General features: G+C 40.8%; 1 protein-coding gene across 20 annotated transcripts in view; it reads right to left on the reverse strand.

Annotated features, from left to right (window-relative positions):
- Positions 1 to 12,288, reverse strand: part of CADPS (calcium dependent secretion activator) — a 434,847-nt gene that overhangs the window by 244,843 nt on the left and 177,716 nt on the right. For all 20 annotated transcript variants that reach the window (XM_077275863.1, XM_077275861.1, XM_077275860.1 and 17 more), the window contains exon 6: positions 11,659 to 11,780. In XM_077275863.1, coding sequence (XP_077131978.1) covers positions 11,659 to 11,780 — 122 coding nt within the window. The remainder of the gene's footprint in view (positions 1 to 11,658; positions 11,781 to 12,288) is intronic.

The following is a 12,288-nucleotide window of genomic DNA, read 5'->3' on the forward strand; positions in this document are numbered from 1 at the left end:
CACCACACATAAAACTCGCCATGCACAAATCTTGCTGCACACAACTTGCTACACTAACCTGTCACATGCAACTCGACACACAAAATGTTGCTACACGCATGTCACCACACAAAACTCATCTCACAAAAGTCGCTACATGCATGTCGCCACACGCAACTCAACACACACAACTTGACACATGAAACTCGCCCTAAAACACACACAAGTCTGGTATTATCCTTCAAAAATAAAAATCTGATTAATAAGCAGACAAACTACAAGAGCAACAAATGTACCATATAGGAATCCGGCAGCTGTCAGTCACATGACCAGTCTATTATGTGTATGTGTGAGCTAATATATACTGCCAGGGGGTGGGCTTACTGTAGGCTGGGGATTTATCAGGCTGCCAATAGCAACCAATCACAGCTCAGCTTCTATTTTGCTACAGTTAATTAACCTGAGCTCTGATTGGTTAATATAGGCAACAAATACATTCTCAGTATAACAAAGCTAATATATGTTGTGAAATGCTTCTATTAGCTTAGTTTTTGCCTTTTAATAATTACATTTCTATCTATTTGTTTTGTGGTTTTTGTGTGCAGAATAAATTTTTGTTAACACATTCTATTTTGCTAACAGCAGTCATTAACCCGGGCGAAGCCGGGTAGTACAGCTAGTATATATATATATATATATGAAAACCACTCCTTGCCACCTAATTTTCAGTAACCCTTTATTGATGAGCCACTGTAACTAAGACTCTAAGAACCACACAGCAAATTTTTGGCGATTAAACAGTTAATGGTCCGGTTTCAGCAAACATCAAGGAAATCTGGGATGAGCCATACAGTTAACCTTCACCAGTCATTTAAAAGGGACTTGTCACTTGCCATAAATGTGAAATTTTTTTTACCTTGTGTAAATGCCGCTGTCCTCCTGAATTTGGCGTTGTTTTTCTTTTGTTCCTACCCCTCTCCATTCCTGAGATAAGGTCTCTTGTTCCCTGATTATAAATCTAATCTTTTTAGCCAAGTGGGTGTGGTCCTCAACTCTTCTCTGTGGGTGGAATCTTGGGAAGCACACCCACTTGCCTTAAAAAAAGACTACACTTACATAGATGGAATAATGGGGCCGTATCTCAGGAACGCAGAGGCGCAGGAACAGAAGAAAGACATTGCCGGATTCAGGAGAACAGCGGCATTAACACTAGGTAAAAAAAATTACATATTTATGGCAAGTGACAGGTCCCTTTTCAATGACTGGTGAAGGTTAAGTATATGGCTCGTCCCACCAGTGTAATAATTATATTTATGGCAAGTGACAGGTCCCTTTTCAATGACTGGTGAAGGTTAAATTTACGGCTCGTCCCACCAGTGTAACAATTATATATTTATGGCAAGGGACGGATCCTTTGTAAATAAATGACTGTCAGTGTAACACATGGATTGGTCATGTCTGGCTCATAGAGGGGGTCCAAATTAGAGAAATTGTAAAAAATATTTACTCCAGGAAGACATAAATTGTCAAGATAAGATAATCCCTTAAAGAGGTTGTCCACTACTTTATCATTGATGGCCTACCCTCAGGATAGGTCATTAATATCTGATTGGTCGGGGTCCGTCACCGATCAGCTTTTCTAGATAACTGCGGCGGTGGCTTCCAGCCGGAGCTGCTCAATTGCGGAGTTGCTCCATCTTCTGATAGTGGCTGTGGAAGGGTACTGCACATCAGCCTCCTATTCAAATCAATAGGAGGTGCAGTACCCTACAGTGGCCACTATTAGAAGACGGAGCTCCGTCCGGCACAGAGAAGAGCTGATTGAAAAAGAAAAACCCTCCTGCCGTCCTGAGAGCTCTATAAATAAACCACCTTGAGTCTCAATGTCATCGTCAATAACGTTCGGGACGGGTATCCCGCTCACCGGCTGCGGAGATCCATTATAGGGTCAGATCCCTAATGGACTGAACTCATTTCTGATTATAATGAATGGATATGGGATGGACAGGAATTATTAACCCCTTACTGACCTATCTGTTTTATAGCGCTCGTTGATGCCCGTCCTCCGATGCCCGTCCTGGCGACGTTTTATTGTTACGGCCTTTCCATAGATCTCTTTGCAACGGTGGCTTGTAGACAAAAAAAAGATGGCGAGGATCGCTGGAGCATCTGCACTGGATTGGTGGGAATTCAAAGAGGTCATGCTATTTTTTTTTGTTATTTCCCAGCATTTACTGCTGTTTTTGTTTTTTTCAAAGAGTCAGAAAACCCGTTAAAAAAGAGTGCAAAATTCAATGAGACTGTGCCAGATAAGTAGCAACAAAGGTGTAACTTTAAAGATGTGCTTCCATCAACGTTTTATCCTCTTAATTTATTGCACTCATCATATTATACAGCACTGTGTACTTACAATTGCTCATTTTGCCTTTCCACCCAGTTAATTGTTCTCTTTTCTCTGTTCTATGTAGAAACAGGAAGTCTCTTGTCTCTACATCTATCATTCCCCTCTTCAACTCCTGAGCCAGCTTCTCCCTCACTAATGTCATGGACTTTTGCAGTGACTTTTGACTCACGCAGGGAAAATTGACCTCCTGTTTCCACATAGATCTTAGAAGGATTCAGCTAGTCAGTTATTAATCACGTGATGTCATAAACTGAATGGAAAAGAGAAGAATTAGCTGGGTAGAAAGGCAAAATGAGCAATTGTAAGTACACAGTGCTGTATAATATGATGACTGCAATATATTAAGAGGATATAAATTTGGATGAGAATGCTTTTTAAAGCTCTTATGCCACCTTCTAACCGGCTCCGACTTCCCTGGAACTATTTATACTACTTGTGTCCTCTTCAATTAGGCGTGTCACATCTATTGGATCCCAAGCGAGTTTGTTTTCATCATATTTCTGCTAATTTGGAAGTTAGGTGTAACCGTCCGTTTCGGTAGCTTCTTCCTCCTTCCTCGTGCATAGCGAGATGAGGCGTCAACTACACAAACGACAGAGAGGTACTTGGGGTCCAACAGACCCTGCGTAACTAATAGTGTAGTACTTTTTTGGTCTTGTCGAAAGTCGATGCCATTTTTGTGTGAGATCTAGTGTCCGAAAAAAGAAAATCAAATGTCATAACCGCTAGAAATGTTTGTGCAGTGGGCACCATAAGAGGATATATGATTCTTGTGCTGAATAATTACTTGTTTTTTCATCGTAGATGTTTACATTTTTTGAATTGCTATAACTTTTATATTATAGTTTAGTTAAGATGTTGTACCACAAGTTCCTAAATAAAGTAAAAATTCATTTTAAATATATGTTGTTTATTTTTCGATATGAAACCATGGACCCCCTGCGACTAATAGAGTGTTTTGGCGCGACTAACTGGAGGTTACTTGGCAGAGGGGCTTTTACCATCCTCAATCTCAACAAAATTCCTATAGCTACACTGAAAAGCCTTCAGGACTGTCCCTTACAGCACTGATAGGGCACCTCGAAGGGTTCCTGGTTGACTACAATCATCGATGACACTAACAAGGAGTCCTAAAGAGGAACTCTCCTTAACCCCTTCATGACCTTGGGATTTTCCGTTTTTCCGTGTTCGTTTTTTGCTCCCCTCCTTCCCAGAGCCATAACTTTTTTACTTTTCCGTCAATTTGGCCATGTGAGGGCTTATTTTTTGTGGGACGAGTTGTACTTTTGAATGACATCATTGGTTTTACCATGTCGTGTACTAGAAAAGGGGAAAAAAATTCCAAGTGCGGTGAAATTGCAAAAAAAGTGCAATTCTACACTTGTTTTTTGCTTGGCTTTTTTGCTAGGTTCACTAAATGCTAAAACTGACCTGCCATTATGATTCTGCAGGTCAGTACGAGTTTATAGACACCTAACATGACTAGGTTCTTTTTTATCTAAGTGGTGAAAAAAAATTCAAAACTTTGCTAAAAAAAAAAAATTGCGCCATTTTCCGATACTCGTAGCGTCTCCATTTTTCATGATCTGGGGTCGGTTGAGGGCTTATTTTTTGCGTGCCGAGCTGGCGTTTTTAATGATTCCAATTCGGTGCAGATACGTTCTTTTGATCGCCCGTTATTGCATTTTAAAGCAATTTCGCGGCGACCAAAAAAATTTAATTCTGGCGTTTCGATTTTTTTTCTCGTTACGCCGTTTAGCGATCAGGTTAATGCTTTTTTTATTGATAGATCGGGCGATTCTGAACGTGGCGATACCAAAAATGTGTAGGTTTGATTTTTTTTAATTGATTTATTTTGATTGGGGCGAAAGGGGGGTGATTTAAATTTTTATATTTTTTTTATTTTTTTCACATTTTTTGTAACTTTTTTTTTAAACTTTTGCCATGCTTCAATAGCCTCCAAGGGAGGCTAGAAGCAGGCACAACCTGATTGCCTCTGCTACATAGCAGCGATCTGCTGTTCGCTGCTATGTAGTAGAAAATCAGGTGTGCTGGGAGCGCCGACCACAGGGTGGCGCTCACAGCTGCCGGGGATCAGTAACCATAGAGGTCTCAAGGACCTCTATGGTTACAATGGAGAAGCATCGCCGACCTCCGATCATGTGACGGGGGTCGGCGATGCGCTCATATCCGGCCGCCCGGCCGGATACGGTAGTTAAATGACGCTGTCTGCGTTTGACAGTGGCATTTAACTAGTTAATAGTGGCGGGTGAGTCGCGATTTCACCCGCCGCTATTGCGGGCACATGTCAGCTGTTCAAAACAGCTGACATGTCCCGGCTTTGATGCGGTCTCACCGCGGAGCCCTGCATCAAAGCAGGGGAGCTGACCTCGGACGTACTATCCCGTCCGAGGTCAGTAAGGGGTTAAAGGGTTATTCCCAACATTTAATTCAAAGTCTATCACCTATCCAAATGATTAGGTGATAGACTTTGAATTAAATGTTCAATGTCCAAATGATTAGGTGATACGTTGCAAATTGGTGGGGGCCCGATCATTGGGACATCCACTGATTCTAAAACTGTGTCTCTGAAATATTCCATCAGAAGAGAGCGTTGGCCATGTAGGAATAGAGATGAGCAAATTTGTTTGGAAATGATCGAATCTGAATTTGCCATATTTGTGCTCTATTGGTAACCTATTCGTGCCGAATTTATGTTTGAAGATGGGGTCCGAGCATATTCGGTCATTTCAACTCCCATTGACTCCTGTAACGTTTGGATGTATTGCAAATACTATATTCACCATCGATCGTAATCCAAACCAAATTTTCAAAAATTTGCTCAACTCTAGTTTTGACTTGAGGCTTCCACAAATTGCTCAAAAGACCGCTCCGAAATGACTTTCTATCGAATCCAGGCTTTGCATTTCTGAGCTATGCGCTTTGACGTGGTCTTTTGAGCCATCAGTGAGGGTACAAGGACCAGGACCCCTATAGAGAATTCCAGGAAGGTCACCCAATGTTGGAAACTGGACCGGAACAAGCCTAAAGTCTAAGGAAAAGAACAAGCTATGTTCTTATAAACTGATGCTCCTCCGTTTCCCTTGATAAGTAAGCTCTAGTATCTGCAGCAATTAGATTAGCTTCACCGGCATCCAAACAAAAATGACCTCAATCATATTCACCACGGTAAGATTTATCGAGCACTATGCAGCATGCCGCTGCCTGATATGCAGAACATGAGCCAGCAAAAACCTCCACAGAAATCCGTCAGCTTTTATGAGTCACTTTGGTAGCCGAGCCTGTAGTCTACTGACAGATCACGCGTTTCTATTTAACACGGCTTTTGTTCACAAATTCCTCCCATTTGATCTCCAGGCGTAATGTTACAGCAACAAATGAACTTTTTCACTGCCGATGGCTTCTACGGGGAACTGCTGCAAGGATCTTTGAGAATTTGCCCGAGGCCTGATCAGTAGAAACGTCTCATCAGGGAAATCGAGGTTGTGCCTTTGGCTCTCGAAGCTGCAGCGCAGTGCTGACTAATCTTTGACTACTAATCCTGTGCCTAAAAAACTCATTTGAAAAATAAAGATTTCTTCTAAACTGTATCTTTTACCTTCTTTTTCTATTTTGGGTTGCATTTCCACAGATATGGAATTAAAGGGGCTATTTGGTTTATCAAATTCATTTCCAAAGGCATCCCGTTAAGGTATTTTTCATTACGATAGCCTTATTGAAGGGGTTTCTTTCCAGGATTTCATGACTTATTTTTAGGATAGGTCATCAAAATCAGATCAATGAGGTCCTGGGAGAAGATACAGATTAATCATAGAATCGTAGAATGTTAGAGTTGGAAGGGACCTCCTGGGTTATCTGGTCCAACCCCCTGCTCAAAGCAGGATTCACTAAACCATCTCTGATAGATGTCTGTCCAGCCTCTGTTTGAAGACTTCCATCGAAGGAGAACTCACCACCACTTGTGGCAGCCTGTTCCACTCATTGATCACCTTAACTGTCAAAAAGTTTTTTCTAATATCTAATCTGTGTCTCCTCCTATTCAGTTTCATCCCATTGCTTCTAGTCTTTCCTTGTGCAAATGAGAATAAAGATGATACTTCTACAATGTGACAGCCCTTGAGATATTTTCTCTGAACTTGCTCCAGTTTGTTGATGTCTTTTTTAAAATGTTGTGCCCAAAACTGGACACAGTATTCCAGATGAGGTCTGACCAAGAAGAAGTAGAGGGCAATAATGACTTCACGTGATCTAGACTGTAAGCTTCTGTTAATACATCAGATTAGATAGTAGAAAAAACATTTTGACAGTGAGGGTGATCAATGAGTGGAACACGAGAGGTGGTGAGTTCTCCTTCAATGGAAGTCTTCAAACAGAGGCTGGACAGACATCTGTCTGAGATGGTTTAGTGAATCCTGCATTGAGCAGAGGGTTGGACACGATGACCCAGGGGGTCCCTTCCAACTCTAACACTCTAGGATTCGGAATCAATATTTTGAGCTCTCACCAATTTGTTGATAGTTGCTCCCAACAGGATTTTTTCCCCTGTTTATTCCTGTTAGAATGGGATGCTTGACCACCACTCATTACCTAAGGGGCTTCCAGGCATTGTGCTTGGCTGTTCCAGGGAGATTAATAGAGGAGCAATGGAGCAACAGGCAACTGACCTGCCGCTGATAGAAGTGCATCATTCAGCTGATTGGATCGGGTCTCAACACTCATACTCTGCCAATCAAGAAGTTATCAACTATCCCGCGGATAGGTGATAACTTATTTTCACTGGACAACCTCTTTAAGGATAGGTCATCAAAATATAAGTCCTGAAAGACCCATCTAAGAACTATCAATTGCAATGCTTCATTTCCCTATGCGGTGGCACTGCAGGAGAAATGAGCATTTGCTGTTGCGTGCCGGCACAAATTTTTACCGATAGGCTACCGTTATCTTTTCTGACAACGGGGTAAGGGCTTTGATTTTTCATAAAATATACAACATAACAACATTCTAGCAAAACTCTTAATAGGCTGCCTAATTGGAGTGAAAATCACCGGGTAGCCATCAAAATCACCAGGTAGCCACATATAGCATAGACATCTCCAGACACAAAAGTGGTGCAAATTACGACAGAAATGTACTGCAGTCCATAAGTGGAGCAACCATTTTACGGAGGTGTGCGGCAATTTAAAGACTCACCAAATTCAGTAAGAGGCGCGTCTTTTAAGGAATTTGACACATTTTATTCTAGTACACAATTCATCAAGACTAACGTGTAAAACGCCAATTTGGACCTGTGTACGATTTATTCTGCAGCTATTTGGCCAAGCATTTATAATAATACACAAATTAGGCAAGTTCATCAAGGAAACATGCCAGCTATAATAATCTGATTTATATGGCGCCAACATATTTTTCAGGGAGCTTGAACAAACAATAATAATTAACTATCTCCAAAAAAGGTTATCATAACACCAGGAATTCAGTAAGAAGTGTTTAATTTTTCTCTTGCGCCTCCGCAGGAGAACTGGTGCATTACACAATATTCATATACATTAGTGGATAGTAAGAAACCAAAAAAAAAAACATAGGAAAACCCAGCAAAATTAATATTTTCTATAAAATATCAGAATAAAAGACAGCATTATGCATACCGCTAGAGCAGCAGTTGGGACTGTCAAGATATATGACAGATTCTCAATAGAACAGTTGTTATTTTCAAAGGCCAGGCAGAGTTTTCTGCTTCCCCCCCGAAAAGGGTTAAGAAGGAAAGCAATAAAATGTGAAGTTATACCAGCAATTATCTTGATTGCTGTAATTATAACAGAGTTAACCTTTTGCAAAAGCAAACATTTTGTCATTATTAAAGACAACGCTAATTGTTTTATTAGTTTTATATTTGTTCAGGATTGTATCGGGAAATACGGACTAAAATCTGCTCCTGATTTTATTGCTATAAAATGTCAGTCGAGACATTTATTCTGAAAGAAGAGACTGGTGGAGGGCTCTTCAGCGTGGAACGGATGAGTCGGCAGATGGAAGAGCGTGGTTAGCTGCGGCTCATGATGTCTCCTACTGTATGCTGTGAAACTCTAGAAAGATTTTGTACTTGGTCAACTTTCTGCCCTGTGATGATGATGGCCGACAGATATTCACAACATTGGGCTATTTACAGCAGATATTTCCAATATTTCCTTCCTCCGCTTCATAAAACTGATTAAATTAGTTGTAAAAATGTCATTGAATTGTGAGTAATTTGTATTCTAATGTGTGTGTATGATGTAGCATGTGTGTATATGTGTAGTATATGTGTGTGTGTGGTGAGTGTGTAGTGTGTGTTTGCAGTATGTGTGTATAAAATGTCTGTATAGTGTGTGTGTACTGTATGTGTGCAATGTGTGTGTGTAGTATGTGTGCGTGTAGTGTGCGTAATGTCTATTTGTAATATGTGTGTGTTTGGTGTGTGTAGTATGTGTGTGTGTGCAGTGTGTTTGTGTGTGTAATGTGTGAATATGTGCAGTATGTGTGTGTATGTGTTGTGAGCGTTGAGTGTATTTGCAGTATGTGTGTGTGTAATATGTCTGTATAGTGTGTGTGTGTACTGTATGTATGCAATGTGTGTGTAGCATGTGTGTGTGTGTAGTGTGCGTAATGTCTATTTGTAATATGTGTGTTTGGTGTGTGTGTGTGTGTGTGTGTAGTGTGTGCATATAGTAAATGTGTGTGTGTGGTGAGTGTGTAGTGTGTGTTTGCAGTATGTATGTATAATATGTCTGTATATTGTGTGTATACTGTATGTGTGCAATGTGTGTGTACTGTATGTGTGCAATGTGTGTGTGTAGTATGTGTGCGTGTAGTGTGCGTAATGCCTATTTGTAATATGTGTGTGTTTGGTGTGTGTAGTATGTGTGTGCTTGCAGTGTGTTTGTGTAATGTGTGTATATGTGCAGTATGCATGTGTGTATGTGTGGTGAGTGTTGAGTGTGTTTACAGTATGTGTGTGTAATATGTCTGTATATTGTGTGTATACTGTATGTGTGCAATGTGTGTGTGTAGTATGTGTGCGTGTAGTGTGCGTAATGTCTATTAGTAATATGTGTGTGTTTGGTGTGTGTAGTATGTGTGTGTGTGTGTGTGTGTGTGCAGTGTGTTTGTGTGTGTAATGTGTGAATATGTGCAGTATGTGTGTGTATGTGTGGTGAGTGTTGAGTGTATTTGCAGTATGTGTGTGTGTAATATGTCTGTATAGTGTGTGTGTGTACTGTATGTATGCAATGTGTGTGTAGTATGGGTGTGTGTAGTGTGTGTAATGTCTATTTGTAATATGTGTGTTTGGTGTGTGCAGTACGTGTGTGTGTGTGTGTGTGTGTAGTGTGTGCATATAGTAAATGTGTGTGTGTGGTGAGTGTGTAGTGTGTGTTTGCAGTATGTATGTATAATATGTCTGTATATTGTGTGTATACTGTATGTGTGCAATGTGTGTGTGTAGTATGTGTGTGTGTAGTGTGCGTAATGTCTATTTGTAATATGTGTGTGTTTGGTGTGTGTAGTATGTGTGTGTTTGCAGTGTGTTTGTGTGTGTGTAATGTGTGAATATGTGCAGCATGTGTGTGTATGTGTGGTGAGTGTTGAGTGTGTTTGCAGTATGTGTGTGTAATATGTCTGTATAGTGTGTGTGTACTGTATGTGTGCAATGTGTGTGAAGTATGTGTGCGTGTAGTGTGCGTAATGTCTATTTGTAATATGTGTGTGTTTGTGTGTGCAGTATGTGTGTGTGTGTGTAGTAGTGTGTGCATATAGTAAATGTGTGTGTGTAGTGTCTGTTTGTAGTATGTGTGTGTGGTGCATGTGTAGTGTGTGGTGAATATACTGTATGTGTGTGGATTGTGTGTAGTGTATGATGTGTTTGGTGTATGTTTGTGTGGTGTATGTATAGTATGTATATATTATGTGTATATTTGGTATGTAGTGTTCAGGTGTGTAGCGTATGTGTGGTGTGTGTAGTGTATGTGTGTGGTTTGTGTGTGTGATCCATGTTTGTGTGATGTGTGTGCAGTGTGTGTGTGGTATGTGTGTAGTGTGCATGAGTGTAGCGTATGTGTGCGTGGTGTGTGTGTGTAGCGTATATGTGTGTGCAGTAGATCTCGGATGACCATATCGCATCCTTATAGAATATTAATGGCAGAACCAACTAAAAACCCTGCAATCTGCCATGATTAGTAGCCAGTAAGAAAAAAATTCTCTCTAACGTCCCCTATGGGTGGCTGCAATGTATGTCAATATCGGAGTCTTTGAAGAGCCCATAAATCAGGACTTGGTTACCATGAAATCACCATTTGTAGGCCGCACTCTGCCTCCAAGGAATGAATCTAGACCTCAAATTAGGCCCTCACGAGACACTAGGGGTGGCAGCCCAGGTGGAAACATGGAGAAAGCTGGACTCTTCTGCAGCTTCAGCCACCCATCTCCAACCCTTTCTGTGGTCTGGAGGGATCAGAAATCGTTTGTTTTGAGCCCTTGGAATCGGTGGAGGATCGACCATGTCTCTAATCGGTGGCCTCTGGATGGGAGGTGTGAGAACCGCCTGCTATCTCCAGGCATTCAAGTCTCTTCTCTCAATTAGCCTACCCGACAACACTGTAAAGACTGAGTCTTCGCATAAACTTAATGAATTGACCAATAAAATTAGAAAATCTTATGAAATCCTGATAATTATACTTCAGTAACCATAGAAACATCAGACTAAACAATCTAAAAACACCGAAGCAGCAAATTGTGAAAAACAAAATTTGTGTCAGTCTCAAAACTTTGGGCCACAAATGTAAATTCCCCCCCCCCAAAAAAAAACAAACATGTAGTACCAATTTTAAAGTTTTTCATGGTTTAGTCTTCCACATTATTCCGACCAATCAGGGTAGAGGGTCCTCCCAGCGGCAAGACCCCAAACAATCAAGTTCTGCCTTCAGTACCCGCAATATAACAAGCAAAATTGTCATCAGCATCTCTGACAGATTTATCGAAATTTTCGAAAAATAAAACTTTCTTTGTTTCCCATAGCAACCAATCACAGCGCAGCTTTCATCTGATCGGAGCAGTTTATGAAGTGAAAGCTGTGCTCTGATTGGTTGCTATGGAGATCAATGACAGGTTCTTTTTTTTTATAGACCCTCATGATTGATGAGGCCTGTACTCTGCCAAATTCATGGCTGAGGAAGGAAAAGTTGCTTTTTGTGGCGCGGTTTCTCCTTCGGGTGACTACTCACGTTGGCTTGGAAGCTTCTGCCTGGTCGGTCTGCAGCTTCTCTCCTCCTTCCACCTCCATAGTGCAATAGACAATACGGTTTGGAGCCAGTGATTTTAGTCCCGAAACTTCCATTATTACAACCTGCAGAGAATTAAAAAGACGTCACTAATAATAATATAAATCTACATTTTGTCATACTTCTTGATTAACCCCTTCACGACGCGGCCAATTTCCGCTTTTGTGTTTTTCGTTTTTTCCTCCCCTTTCTTCTGAAGGCCATGACTTTTAATTTTTTTTTGTCCACCTAGACATATGTGGGACTTGTTTTTGTGGGACGAGATGTACTTTTGAATGACGCCATTCATTTCACCACATAACGTACTGGAAAATGGAAAAAAAATTCCAAGTGAGATGAAATTGTGAAAAAAACGCAATTGTGATATTTTTTGGGGGGGGAAATTGCCTTTACGCTGTACATTTTGTGGTAAAAGTGACTTGGCAATAAGATTCTGCTCATCGGTACGATTATCGCGATACCCAACGTGTCCAGCTTTTACATTATTTTAGTGGTGAAAAAAAATCAGAAGCTTGAAAAAAAAAAATTTTTTTGAGGTTGTGTTGCTGTTTTACGAGACCCATAACATTTTCA

Source organism: Ranitomeya variabilis, chromosome 8 (assembly GCF_051348905.1).
Source record: "Ranitomeya variabilis isolate aRanVar5 chromosome 8, aRanVar5.hap1, whole genome shotgun sequence".
Classification (NCBI taxonomy): domain Eukaryota; kingdom Metazoa; phylum Chordata; class Amphibia; order Anura; family Dendrobatidae; genus Ranitomeya; species Ranitomeya variabilis.